The sequence below is a fragment of the Vulpes vulpes genome, chromosome 7, assembly GCF_048418805.1.
Source record: "Vulpes vulpes isolate BD-2025 chromosome 7, VulVul3, whole genome shotgun sequence".
Lineage (NCBI taxonomy): Eukaryota > Metazoa > Chordata > Mammalia > Carnivora > Canidae > Vulpes > Vulpes vulpes.
This window is the reverse complement of record NC_132786.1, coordinates 85673525-85687130: the sequence shown is the minus strand read 5'-3', so window position 1 is coordinate 85687130 and position 13606 is coordinate 85673525. Positions and strand designations below refer to the sequence as shown.

At 39.6% G+C, this 13606-nt stretch overlaps 1 protein-coding gene across 38 annotated transcripts in view; it reads right to left on the bottom strand.

Moving 5' to 3' along the window:
• The window catches only part of PPP1R9A (protein phosphatase 1 regulatory subunit 9A), a 312437-nt gene that overhangs the window by 6912 nt on the left and 291919 nt on the right, over window positions 1-13606 (bottom strand). For 22 of the 38 annotated variants that reach the window (XM_072764309.1, XM_072764315.1, XM_072764319.1 and 19 more), the window contains 4 exons: window positions 5171-5369; window positions 3052-3171; window positions 2183-2206; window positions 888-1070 (listed from right to left, as the gene is read on the bottom strand). In XM_072764309.1, coding sequence (XP_072620410.1) covers window positions 888-1070; window positions 2183-2206; window positions 3052-3171; window positions 5171-5369 — 526 coding nt within the window. The remainder of the gene's footprint in view (window positions 1-887; window positions 1071-2182; window positions 2207-3051; window positions 3172-5170; window positions 5370-13606) is intronic. The other 16 variants (XM_072764326.1, XM_072764324.1, XM_072764328.1 and 13 more) reach the window with 5 other exon arrangements.

The following is a 13606-nucleotide window of genomic DNA, read 5'->3' as shown; positions in this document are numbered from 1 at the left end:
ATACTCATGTCAGCAGGACCAGCCATTTTCTCCCTGTGGGCAGACCTATAAAGGAATCCTGTTAATGAGGAGGTTGCTTAGTGAGTTTGGAATTCAGAATAAGAGGAGTTGGTTGCGTACTTTTAAATGTTTCATGACCTTCAGAATCAACAGCAGGATGCATCCATCTCCCCAACAGGGACAGCCTTGTCAATGGGGCCTTCATAATCACACACTATTGATTGATCTCTAACCTTTTCAAGACTGTCAAGAGATACTCATCTGCTCTTCAGCCCAGCAGGGGGCTGAGGTTGAGGGGGTGGGGAGCTGAATGTGAGCTCTTTTTGCCCTTTTTCCACAGGGGTGGGTGCTCCCCTCAGTCTCTAAAAGGGATGGACTGGACAGGTGAAATGAGAGTGGGATGGAGCTGGGGAGACATGGCCTGCGCGTACTTGGGGGGAGAAAGTTCTGAGGAGAATGTCACCTCAGTTTTGGAGAGGCGTGCAGGGAGGAGTGGGGGTGGAGAAGAGATGAATAAGGAAGGAGAGACTCATGGATCTAGGTTTTAACTCTAATGTGATGACAGAGTTCACAATGGCCATTATTACAACTCATACTACACAGGAAGTCAGCAGAGTTCATACATGGACCATGTGTTGCTGGGCGGAAGCAATGAGAGGGAGTCCCTCGCTCTCCTACTCAGCAGCCTACTGTTTGATTGAGGGTCCCTGACCACTTTCCTAAACTCCATTTACTACTCAGAAATGACACAACATCCTCTCTGCTGACCATTGATAAGAATTACCTCTCACATATGCAGAATGCTCTTGTTCTAGTGAAAACATTTCAGGTGCCATGAGCAACACAACTTGTACCTCGTAATCTCACACAGAGATAGAATTCTTTACCTTAAGTTTATTTCCATCCAACTGCAGGAGTTGCTCGCCAGTGATGTTTTGGGCACTGAATTCAGATACATACTGCTCCAGATTTAGGCTCATGAGCCAGTGAGAAACCTGCTGCACGCTCCATTCATGAACGGCCCGATTCTGACACTGACTGTGTTTGGGAGACTGTCCATCATCAAGGATCTGAGGTAGGAATGTTATGCAGTGTTGTTAAAGGACCAAAATGCTTATTATGCTAAAGGACCACGGCTTATTATGCTATCAAAAGGAATTTCTTGCCAACTAGAGCCACATTTATTTTAAACCATAAAATGAATAAGCTAATGGTTTTAGTTGTGTGTGTAACACACACAGAAACACACGCAGTTATTGCCTACATTTTTTTAGGTATTTGGAAATCTAAAAATTTCCCCAGTAAAGCGGCGTTATTAATGCAGGAAGTTTAATACTGAAAAATACACTCCAATGTTGCAAGCCTTTACATTAGAACACTTTGGAAAGAGTATGAGATGCAGAAAACAAGTATTTCATTGATCTCTATATGCAACGCATCATTCTGCGTGTAGCCTCTGAGAAGACATTAGAGGTACAGAAAAATACATTGACAAATATGGAGGGATCTTTCCCTTAGAAGAGGACAGAATTAAGTCCTCAAGCATTGTGAGGGGAAATTTTGCAGCCATGGTGTCACTTGAGCAGCAAGCGAACCCGTGAAGGAGGCAGGGCAGGTAATGTCCATAATGACTCTCAATAAATGAATCAGGTGAGGCTTAGCAAGTCTACTTGTCTGTCGGGAGCACATAGCTAGTAACTGGCAGAGCTTAACAGTTTGTAGTTTATTCCAAATCTCAAGCTCTGCCCAGTGTAGAACATCACTTTTAATAGTGCAGAGGGCAGCTTGGTTCCTAGAACCTCTAAGCTGAGAGGCGATGAAGGCGATGACAGGTCTGGGAGGAGAGACAGGAGTCACCTCAGGGAACACTGACAAGGGGATGGGGTAAGCCGAGATGAAGGCAGAGGATGTGGAACAGAATGGACCGTGTCAAGGTAGTGGTGATGGGGGACTGATCGAGGGACCTTGCAGGTCGAACCTGGTGATCCTCTTGACTCAGAAACATCTTTTAAACTTAGGTATAGACAAGGGCAGAGAGCAAAATGATTTAACATAAAGAAACCTTCCACTACAGACACAAGTATTCTTGTATAGTTTGAGTTTTAAATCATTTTGCAGAGAGAGAAGAGAATATTCAAACAATACCACAGAAGCCACCACATGCAGCCCACTGATAGCTCACCTCGTCATCTATCATATCCAGGCTCTGAGTGAGGGAGCAACAAAGGAATCAAAAAGAAAAGTGTTATAGAAATAGGAGGCACAACATACATAGTACAAAGATTTAAAATTAAAATCATGCCAAGCCTGAAGAGTATGGGCAGAAGAATTGAAGAGACAAAAAGTTTAAAAAAAAAATCATGTTAGAAAGAAGTAACTTAGAGCAAGAATGTGGAGCAACAATATCTTTATTTCCACTGTTTCTCTCCTTCCCACCCCCTGCCCTAAATACTGGCATTTCTTTCCTCTCCTTATCTTTGCAGCACTAAGTCCATCACTCATGTAATTTCCTGTTTCTCTGCAAACATTTATCTTCTGGGAATTCTTGGCAATGCTAATTTGACCCTGGCTTCTAAATAAGTGATCCTCACCCAGTTTTTCTCCCTTCATCACAGTGGTTCTCAATCAGGGGACACACACTACTCAGAGGAACCAGCAGAGCCCTGGGATAGGGGTGATGGTGGGGGAAGGGAGGGGGGGTGCAGTCCGTAAACTCCCACGTGCTTTCTGGGTTGTCCCTGTTTTTGCTCTCTAGTGCCCAGCCTCCCACCACCAACTCCCTCCCCCCTACCAGCCCCCAGCTCAGAGTCATCTCAGTTAAATCAGAAAGCCAGAGGAGGTCCCTGGAGAGCTGTAAAGGGGCTCAGAAACAATTCTTTGCCTTCATGTTGAGATAGAGAGAGAGAGATCATGAAGATTTCATACCAAACCTGAAACCATGGTCCTGATGATTTATATGCAAAATCTACTTAAGAACGTTTTCCTGGTGATAGGTGACAGAGACAATGCATGATCTCAGAAAGCAGGCATGTGTGAGCGCCTTGAGCGTACCTCATCTGATGAGAGTGCTAAGGACTGAGAAAGCCCTGGTGTTTTGGGTTCCGCTCCTAGGCCACTAAGGTCTGCAGAACTGGTACTGCTGGGACTGAAGTCATCGTTGAAGGTGAAATTCTGTAAAAATAAATGAAGCTGAGTGTTAAATGAGCACAGTGAGTGAACTGGATGTAGGTGTATTTGCAAGTCCTAAAAAGGTTCTGTTTAAGTAATCTTTGAAGGAATTCATATTTGGTTTGGTGATGACCTTCAAGTGGCAGTGGTTGAGAACACTGTGCCTTTTGCAACTGATAGGGAATTCTGGATGCTTTCTCCATCAGATGAAAGGATAAGTGTTTTGGAAAACTCGTTCTTCAATCCCTCTTCAAGGATACAGCATTCATTATACTCTGCAACTGCTTAGAGGAGTAATATTAATAAGCCTATCTTCTTTGACCCTACTCGCGATGAGTAACAGTGCAAGTAAAAATACAAGATGGTGTGGAGAGCCTGAGTTATTAGGAACAGATGGCCATCCATATTAGAAAGGTAGCTTGAGTACCCCCTGGGAAGGATCACTTGCTGTTGGTTGTGATAAATACTGTGAGAAATGGCAGATCCTCCCCTGGATATAACCTTCAAGATGATGAGTTCTGGGGGGAGGTCACAGTCTGACAATGCACTAGTAGTTACACGCTAAAATACAACTCTCACACAGCACCCGCAGAGCACCAGAGGGGCTGCGGAACAGATAAGCACCCGGGGCTGGTAGAGTTGAGGGCTGGGGCATAAAAAAACTTTCCCAGAACTTCATTAAAATGTTCAGTGGATATTAAAGTCAAGTAAATTCACAATGACCACGTGGCTGCATTTGTGAAAATATTTTAAACCAAATCTGTAGTCTTGCTAGTGCAAGAGTAGGAGAATTATTCAAACTACACTTGTATTTCTCAAATCCAATACCAAAAATGTTTCAAGATCAAAGTGGCCTGTTGATGCCAAAACTTCTTTTGCTGGTAATTCTAGAACAACTGGCTTCTGAGGAACTCTAAGCCCTTGGCCAACACCATCTTGTTCCATATTCGGCTTCCTTAGGTCCTGGACCATTAGTTTTCCATTAGGTCCCCTTGCCATTGGGTTCAATAGGTTGTCAAAAATAACTACATGCCGGAGGCTGGAGAATTCAGTGCCAGATAAGCCCCAAGGTTTGCTAAACTCAGAAATGGAGACTAAATCCAAGCACACGGAGCTAGGCTGGGTGAACATGTAAGCAGGAAAGCATTTAACACAACACACTACTATTTGATATCGTCAACAGACATACCACCCCGAACCCTGTCCAAACCCTGTGAGCTGCTGACCTCAAGAAAGAGTTAAATTCAAAGCACATTAATCACACATTTCTGTTTGAGAAAGAAAAGCGAACATAGATAAAAGGAGACCAAACAACATGTGAAAGTTAGCCACCATATACGTTTCAATAAAATGTTAGATAAGGTTTGCAGCGTCATGCTGGAAATAACAATCATGTGTTTAAAAACAAACAACACCCATGCAATTATATTTTCTAATTCTGCTAAAGTTAAAGAACTTTGGTGATGACGTTATAAGTTTTTCAACATTTAGCTTTGATTTAAAAGTAGAAATAAGTAAGGGTGCTATGTCAGCATTGGTTTGTTTTAAAGAGTTTCATTTAGATATATTGAACATATATTCAGTCCCAAATTTATTTGTTTTCCAGTAAATCTCAAAGAGCACAGTAAAAATAGTCTTGTAATGTAATTTAGAGTGGAATACTTGGTAAACAGATCTATCATACTGTACCATGATTCAAATGCATCTTTCCCAGCATGGCTTAACTGTCAAACTGAGATTAAATAGCAATATGTGAAAAGACAGGCAAATCAAGGATTAACATACAATCTAGAATGGAACAGCATTAAAGAGGGTGATGGTTAAATGAGGCCTTCTTTTTCCCCACACAAGAAATACCATGCATGGTTTATTGCAGTGTTATCACATTGGTTTCTCAGGTCCAGAGTAAACACACAAGTTGAGAATGCTTTCCAAAGACTTTGAAGAGGAGGAAGGATTTGGGGTTTTTCTTGTTTGCTTTTTAAATCCATGTGTTTTCTACCTTGGACCCCTTTTTATCTGAAATTAGAGTTTCAGGAGAAGGCTGAAGGGGACTCATAGGTGAAGGCAGGTTCCTGAAGGAATAGGATCCTTTCCGGCTTTCATTAAACCACGAGAAAGGCATGCACGGTGAGCGCGTGGAGGCCTGAGGCGCCGGAGATGGCTTCAGTTTCCAGTGTTCCAGCCTGCCTCTGAAGATCCTATTTTATGAAAAAAAATGCATATTACACAAAGGAAGGGCAAGTTTGACATTTGTTGAACTGAATTCTGAAGGGTCTCTGAATACAGTTCAAAGCAACAGTTTGACAAATTGTTCTACAAGAGAGGAAAAACTTTGCATTTTTGACTAGGATATTAATCTTAGTAGCTATCTTTTTTTGCATCATCAACGTTTTCATATCGCTATTGCCATAGTGAATTCTTATGAAATGTGCTCAATAAGTGGATGTGGGCGAATTAAGACCAGGGGGGGCATGGTCTTTCTGGAACTGCTATCGGGTTAACCATCACAGCATTCCCCTTATTCGGGTGATATAGCTGTGCCTTACCGCTAGTGACATTAGCTCTTAGCCAGCATTCTTTCCTGGCCTTCTCTTAACTCATGCTTCCAAGAGTCTGGGACTTTAGAAAATGTTGTATTTAAATAATCTGGAAATTTCAGGGCTTATGATATTTTAAGCAAAACACACACCTTATTGGTTTTTCATCATAATCTGTGCGCCTTTTCCTAGGAGGAGACCAGAGCTTGTTTGGAGGTCCTAGCAGGGAGCACAGCTACTCGTGTACCTTGACCAAAGAATGGTCCTCCCTTATTGGGGAAGGTCTTCAACTGAGCACAAGGCTTCGAGAGGGACACATTCAGAGTGATGAGGGAAGAAGGGGTCCCAGTGTAGCCAGCTAGTTCGCCCTCACACTTCCTAGGAGGAGGCTGGACCGCAAGTCTCAACACTCTACTTGGAGGTCCAGGATCTTTTACCTCTTGAACACAAGGCCTTGGCCCTTCCCTTAGCCTCTATTTCTCCTCTATAAAAGGTGGATATTGTAGGTAGCTTATATGTGGTTGTTAAGAATTAAATGAATCTTGGGAAACTGTGAAAGTATAAAGTTTATGGTTATTATTTATATTTTAAAGGAGTCAAAGGCATTTGAGAAACACAGTTTGAAAGCAGATATTTTTATTAGTGCATGTACTTGCATATTTATATTTACTTCTGGTCAGAAAAAAATAATTATCAAGAGCTCAGGCAGGAATGGGCAGTTATTTCTTTGCATCTTGGAAGAGGTCAATATGTCCAAATGAGATTTGACACAATGCCTATTATTTGTTAGCTGTTGATGTCATGACAACAAAGAGATTCCCTTTCAATGAAAAGTGCCTCCACACTGCAGCTAGAAAACTCATTATCCACATGTATATTGGACTTCAGTCTTCTCACATCTAATTTAAAATATTTTGAAATATTTACACTCTTCAAATTTTTTAAATATATTTCAAATTACATAAACAGTCTAACTCCTAACAGCTTCTGTTTCTTTCCAAAGATTGTTGTGAGACTCAGATGGGACAATAAATGTGAAAGCATCTTGTTAACTGCTTTGCAAAACAATGTACAAATGTAAAGGATTATAAAATTAGTGACCAAAGAGAATGGAGACATCAGTGAAGTTTTGGTAGAATACTGAAATCATAGGTTGGGTGAGTAAAATGGCTGGTCATTTAAAGATTTCAGAATACCTGATGATTATGATGGTGAATTCCTTTTAAAGAAAAACAATAAAGGGGACAGTAAGAATAACAGAGAAAGCCCAATGAGATGAGAGATGTGTCAACCTTCAATCTCATCTGAAACTCTAAACTAAAACAGTTCTGTATCCTGAAGTCTACTTACTTGCTATTAAAAGATGGGGTGGAGGGGGGGTACAATAACTGACCTTAAGAAATCATGCTAGCAGAGGCAGACTAGTCCCCTGTAAGAAGCACTTTTTATTCCTGGATGGTGGACCAGTGAGGTGTTTCCCAAACAAGTCTGATAAGAATCACCTGGGGCAGCTGCTCAAATACAGATTCTTGGGCACCTGGACTTACTAGAATCTGGGAGAGAAGAGGGGAAGAGTTTGCCTGGAATCTATATGTTAACACATGTCTGAGCTGACTCTTGGAAGTTTTTAGTATCTATATTTATTTCTATTATCCTGAATGCAAATATGAGGTTTCTGGAGAACAGATGACTATTTACTTACGAAAATCATTGCACAGGCTCCCCATGTCCTAATTTCCTCTTTCCAGAGTGACAGAATGAAAGCCACTTGTCATCTTATACTTGGTCTACATTGTAAGTGAGGCATCTAAAAAATACCAATCTGGATGATTATATAGACAGGGACAGTAGTGCTGTCCCCACTTCCCCTATGGAAGAAGGAGAGAAATCTTATCTTCTTAATGTCAACAAACTCAAATAGGGAAGGGTCTTAGGTTCTTATCCTTCAGAAAGTAACATATGTCCTAGGGAGAGATAAGACCAGTCTCCAGCTTAATAAGCTTGGGAATGTCTCCATGAAGCTGGGTCTTATCCCCTCTCCCTATCCCACTCCTTGAAAATGAAACCACACACCTCATGAGAGGTAAATTTCTGCAGTTCTCACTATCTATCCAGTCATAATTTAACTTCTAAGGCTTGACTTTTTTTTTTTTAAGGCTTGCTTGTTAAGCTTAGGTTCCACAGTCCAGTAAAAAAAATGCTCAGAAAGCTCTAACCGTGCAGAATCATATGAATATTTTTTCTGTAGTCCCACATTCTTATGATTGGACATGTTTGAGATAAACTGGGCCTAAGGGTTATTTCCCCTGTTATAAATTTCTGAATCAATCAATCAAAGTAGCATGGGAGGTTGTTTTTTTTTTTTAAGAGTTCCATCCATAATTCAAAAAGTTATAGTAGTTGCTTAAATACATGGCTATTGTTTTAAAGTTTATAAAGAGACCATAATTAATGACATGATTGTCTTGTCCTACTCCCAAGTGAATTTACCTTGTAATATTGCTTTTGGTACAACCACCACCATCCCCATTTTTTTTTTTTTAATTAGGCAGGAAATAAGAATATTGCTGCCTACCTGCTCTCACTCTAATGCCTTACTAGAAAAGGACTTTTAGTTCAAATTCTGACCATGTAACATTTCAAACAAAATCCCAAGACAACATATAATTAAACCCTTTCATGAGAGTCTCACTGCCAGTAAAATAGTCAAGACTAATAATTCCATGAGGACTTTGAACATCTAGCCCCTAAGACAGGTCTCATAATGTGAGTGTGATGAATGACATCACAGAAGCTCAGCTTTGGGTCACACTCAGAGGCTTTCTTCCAGTTTTCTATACATGATGATGGAGGGACTGGAGGACTTGTCACGTAGAAAGCCAAGAAAGCCCACTTCTAAGGAAACAACCAATGTCCTCACAACTGAGAACCACCACGTCCTGGAGTCCTTTGAAGAGAATTTTCCAGGTTTCCAGGAAGTCTCGCTATGCCCCTGCTGAGGCTCTATCCTGAATCCTTCATTTCTTTGTGCAACCTTGACTCCAAATCCCCATGAACCTATGTAACTTCCGTCTGTCTCCTGGTATCCTGAATAGTCAGTATGCTTCCATTTCCTTGGATCTAGAGTGCATTCATTAAAAAAAAAGCAAACTCTCCATTACTTCATAATTTCAGATCTATCAGCTTACCAGACATGCTTTCTAAAAAAATATCAATTTCCTTTTGGACAATTTGAAATCTTGGGCCTCCACAAGCAGCAGAGAGAATTTACTGACCACTCGTCGTCTGTTCACTTGGTGGAGAAATCCATTAACATAACATAAAATTCTTCCTTCCTTCCCTCCTTGCTCTCCTCCTTCCTTTTTTCCTTCCTACCCTTCTTCCCTCCCTCTATTGACAGTTTTGACTCTGAGAGCAGATTATATGGTCTGGGATGCATAAGCTTCACAGAGATCCTTAATAACCCTTTGAAAAATCAAGATTGGTAGAAATGAGTGCTTCGTGGATCTGAAAGTAATTCCCAGTGGATCAAAATAGGTATGTGTTTTGTAATTCATCGTTCTTTAACTTGTACACTATCATTTTTGGTAAAAATGGAATTATAAGTCACTGATGTAACTGCTTGTTTTATTGTTAGGAACTGGGAAAAAGAATGGCTTCATTTTTTTTTTTTTTTTTAAAGAATGGCTTCAAATTAAGTCTGTCGTATTAAATTGTCATGGGTGGGGGCGGTTGAGGTGGGGGTAATCATTGTTTCCTGGCATTTAAATAGTTCATAATTAACAACTTTACAGAGCAGTTAACCCCATTACATGCATCTTTAAACCAATTCGTCCTGGGGTCAGCATCCCAAAATTAAGTTGCTCAGGTAAACATTCCACAGCAGTTTTTTTTTTTTTTTTTTTTTTGGTTTGTCTTTGAATACTGGGTTTGTGAAGTATTCAGAACAAATTGAATGTCATCAAGATATAATTAGGAGTTCAGGAACTGCCAGAACAGAAAAAGTATAAGCAGAATATAGAATTCAAGCAGGTAGTTAAGGAGGTTAATTAAAGCAAGTTAGGTGTAATCAGAGGAAGGGCTGCAGACTTCCATTTATTCAAATCAGATGAAGTCATTCTGTAAGGTTCTAACATCCATCAGGGAGACTGAGGTTGTAAAGTCAACCCCTTCAGAAGGGCCCTTGGAGCTCCTGACAAGTTAACAGCAATGACAAGCAGGTGTCCATCTGCAGTTCAGGCCAACTACCACTGACACATCCTGCTTCGACCCGGAGTTACGGTCCAAATCTCTGATCAATAACCAATAATAGCCCATCTGAAATGGTCACTGTAGAGTTTAACCTTAATTTCTGACAGGGTTCTGGACATGCTACCATCGAATATGGCAACTTGGCACAGCATATATTTTAAGGGGAAGAAATGTGAGAAAGAGCAGGTACAGGAAGGGTTCTCTGGCCTTCCCCATCGCTTTTTTTTCCCCCATCGCTTCTGAAGCAGATCCTAAGACTCTTATGTGAGAGGTGCCCTTCCTACACCAGGAGGAAAGGAACATCCTTATCTCTGCAGATAGAGGGCCACCAAGAGGAGTCAGAAAGAAGGAACAAATAGGCCTTGCTAAGTTTCCCATTGTTTTAGTTCATGCCCTTTTGTGCTAATACATTTTTCCAAGACTTTCCACTCTTCAACAAACCTAGCATTAAAATGCTCAGGCTTAACCAATTCTTTGGTCTTCATTTCCCAATAAAGGCTCCATCACCCAAAACTTGACATTAAATAAATCTGTATACTTTTCCCCTGTTAATCTGTCTTCTGTCAATCTCATTTACAGGACTCCAGCTGGAAAACCCAAGAGGGTAAAAAAAAAAAAAAAAGGTATTTTTTGCCTCCTCCACATTCATATGAGATGGAGAAACTGTTCCCTTGATGTGATTTTCAACCACACTGGGAAAGCTGAAAATGAAACAGCAAGATGATTATGTAAATAAAAATTTGGTATTTCAAAACAAAAATGTTAGGTTTAAGAATAATAAATATATCGCTTAGGATTTAAGAACATTTGTATTACCAGAAATCTGAGGGAGAAGTTTGTCTATTGATTCTATTTTAATATTTTTAGCTGGTTAAGATTTAAAATAACCAAAACTGATAAGGGCACTGGATATTTACAGTCACTATGTCACCATTTTAATCTACCATATTTTCGAGAGTTTTTTTTCCAAGTGGAAAAGTGTTGATGTGTTAGGAATGTAAGTTTGTCAGGTTTCAAGGGGAAGTACTTAAAAAGAAAACTGAATAGATTATAAATTTATAAATGTAGTTTTCTAAAAACAGGACAGGGCAGCCCGGGTGGCTCAGCGGTTTAGCGCCGTCTTCAGTCCAGGGCGTGATCCTGGAGACCCAGGATCGAGTCCCATGTCAGGCTCCCTGCATGGAGCCTGCTTCTCCCTCTGCCTGTGTCTCTGCCTCTCTCTCTCTCTCTTTCTCTCTCTCTCTCATGAATAAATAAAAATCTTAAAAAAAAAAAACATTAAAAAAGAATAAAAACAGGACAATTACAGGGGGAACAAGTCTGCTCCACTAAGGCTAAGCTTGCAGTATTCAAAGGTCTCTATAAAAGTGATTGCTTTTATTTTCTATAAAATTTTACTAGATGTGTAAACAAAACAACAAGATTTATAAGATGAACTGAAACTCAAAAAAAAGATAGGTTTTAAACTGGAGACTTTAATAACTTACTTTTCATTTATAATCCTAATGATTATCTTTTTAAGGATAAAGCAACATTTAGGCATTTAATGTTTGGGCATTAAAAATATCAAGCAAAGAGGAAAACCTGTAGAAGTTATATTGTCAAAGTTAAGCACTCCACAGGGGCTTTACTGAATTTTCATCATCATTGTTCATGCCTTAAACACTTGGTTTGAAACTTGCCAGGCTGAAATTATTTTGCCATTCTCTAATGGCCATTCTCCTCTGGCCATTTACAATTGCATTTTTGTTTCCTGTTTTTTAAAATCATTTTTTTAAAAAGAGAAATTTTGGCTCCTTCCTGAGATGCCATTGTGGGTCAAGTTTTGAGATGTTTTTCTCTTCAGGCATACATGACAGTATTGTTAAAGATGTTTTTAAGTACCAATGTTACTTTTTGCTTTATCTTATTTTTCCCTATCCAATTTGCCTTTAAAATAAATCCTATTGTTATATCTTTTGTACCTCTCTGTATAAACAAATTATATTGGGAACACAGAGGAGTAGATATAGATTTAAAAAACAATAGAGAAAAAGAGTCCATGTATTGTGATGAGCACGGAGTAATGTATAGAAACGGTTGAATCATCATATTGTATACCTGAAGCTAATACTGTATATTAATTATACTTCAATAAAAAAAGTAAAAAAAAGAATAAACAAACATGAAACCATACCAATTTATAGACCAATGGAATGAGTTAGAACTCAAAAGAGGATGTTTTTCTTTTTCTTTTTAAATCTTTATTTATTTATTTATGATAGTCACAGAGAGAGAGAGAGAGAGAGAGAGAGGCAGAGACACAGGCAGAGGGAGAAGCAGGCTCCATGCACCGGGAGCCCGACGTGGGATTCGATCCCGGGTCTCCAGGATCGCGCCCTGGGCCAAAGGCAGGCGCTAAACCGCTGCGCCACCCAGGGATCCCAGGAGGATGTTTTTCATAGAATCATATGGATCAACACTGTCCAATAGAAATATAATACAAACTACAAATATAAATTACAATTTTTGATAACCACATCAAAAGGGGTAAAATTAATTTATATTTTATTTAACCCCAAATATTCTAAATATTATTTCCACATGTCATCGGTATTACAAAATTTTTAATAAGATATTTCACTTTTTTTTTTAACAACATAAATTTATTTTCTCACAGTTAAAGCTGGAAGCCTCAGATCAGGGTGTCAGCAGAGTTGGTTTATCCTGAGGCCTCTCTCTTTGGTTTGCAGATGGCCACATTCTCTCTGTGAGCACATCCCTGGTATCATTCTCTCATTTTATAAAGACACTAGTCCCATTGGAATAGGTCCCCAATTGACTAGGACCTCACTTAATCTTGATTATCTCCTTAAAACCCTTATCTTCAAATACAGTTACACTGGGGGGTTAAGGCTTCCACATATTGATTGGGGCAGGAACACAACCCAGCCCGTAACACCAAAGTTTGCTGTACCGTGTCTAAGAGAGTATAAGGTCTAGAGCGGTGGTTCTCAAAGTGTGGTCTCCTGTCTAATGGTCAGCATCACCTGGGAACTTATTAGAAATACTAATTTGGGGGGGTCTGCCCCACATCTAATGAATCACAAACTCAGGATGGGGCCCCAACAACTTGTTTCAACAAAACTTCCAGATGATTTTGATACAGACTAAAGCTTGAATACTACTTGGTCCTATATCCTAGTGAATGTGATGTGGTAGAAAAAGGTATTGAAAAAAAAATCTTCATAGCAGCCACGGAAGGAATGATATCATGAAATCTGTTTTATATATGAAGAGACAGAGGTACAGTTCCATAACTGAGTTGCCCAAGGCCATACATTACTGCACCATAGAGGCAGTAGTACGACCAGGTCTTCTGATTTAGTGCCAAGACGGTCAACTCTTCCTATCAATCTCCTCTGATACATACAATTCTACAAATCACAATAGTGGTCTCCATAGGGTAGCTCTTTTAACAGTTTTGAATGTGACCAAACCCATTTACACATCAATTATCAATCAAATTATTACTTTTTTCCAAACAAATATTTCTATCTAGCCATGATTTCATGATCAAAATAGTAATTAATAAATAGAGCACAAGTCATTAAAATTAATTTAGGACTTCATGTTTATAGTTGAGAATTGGATGCAGAGAAATTTGA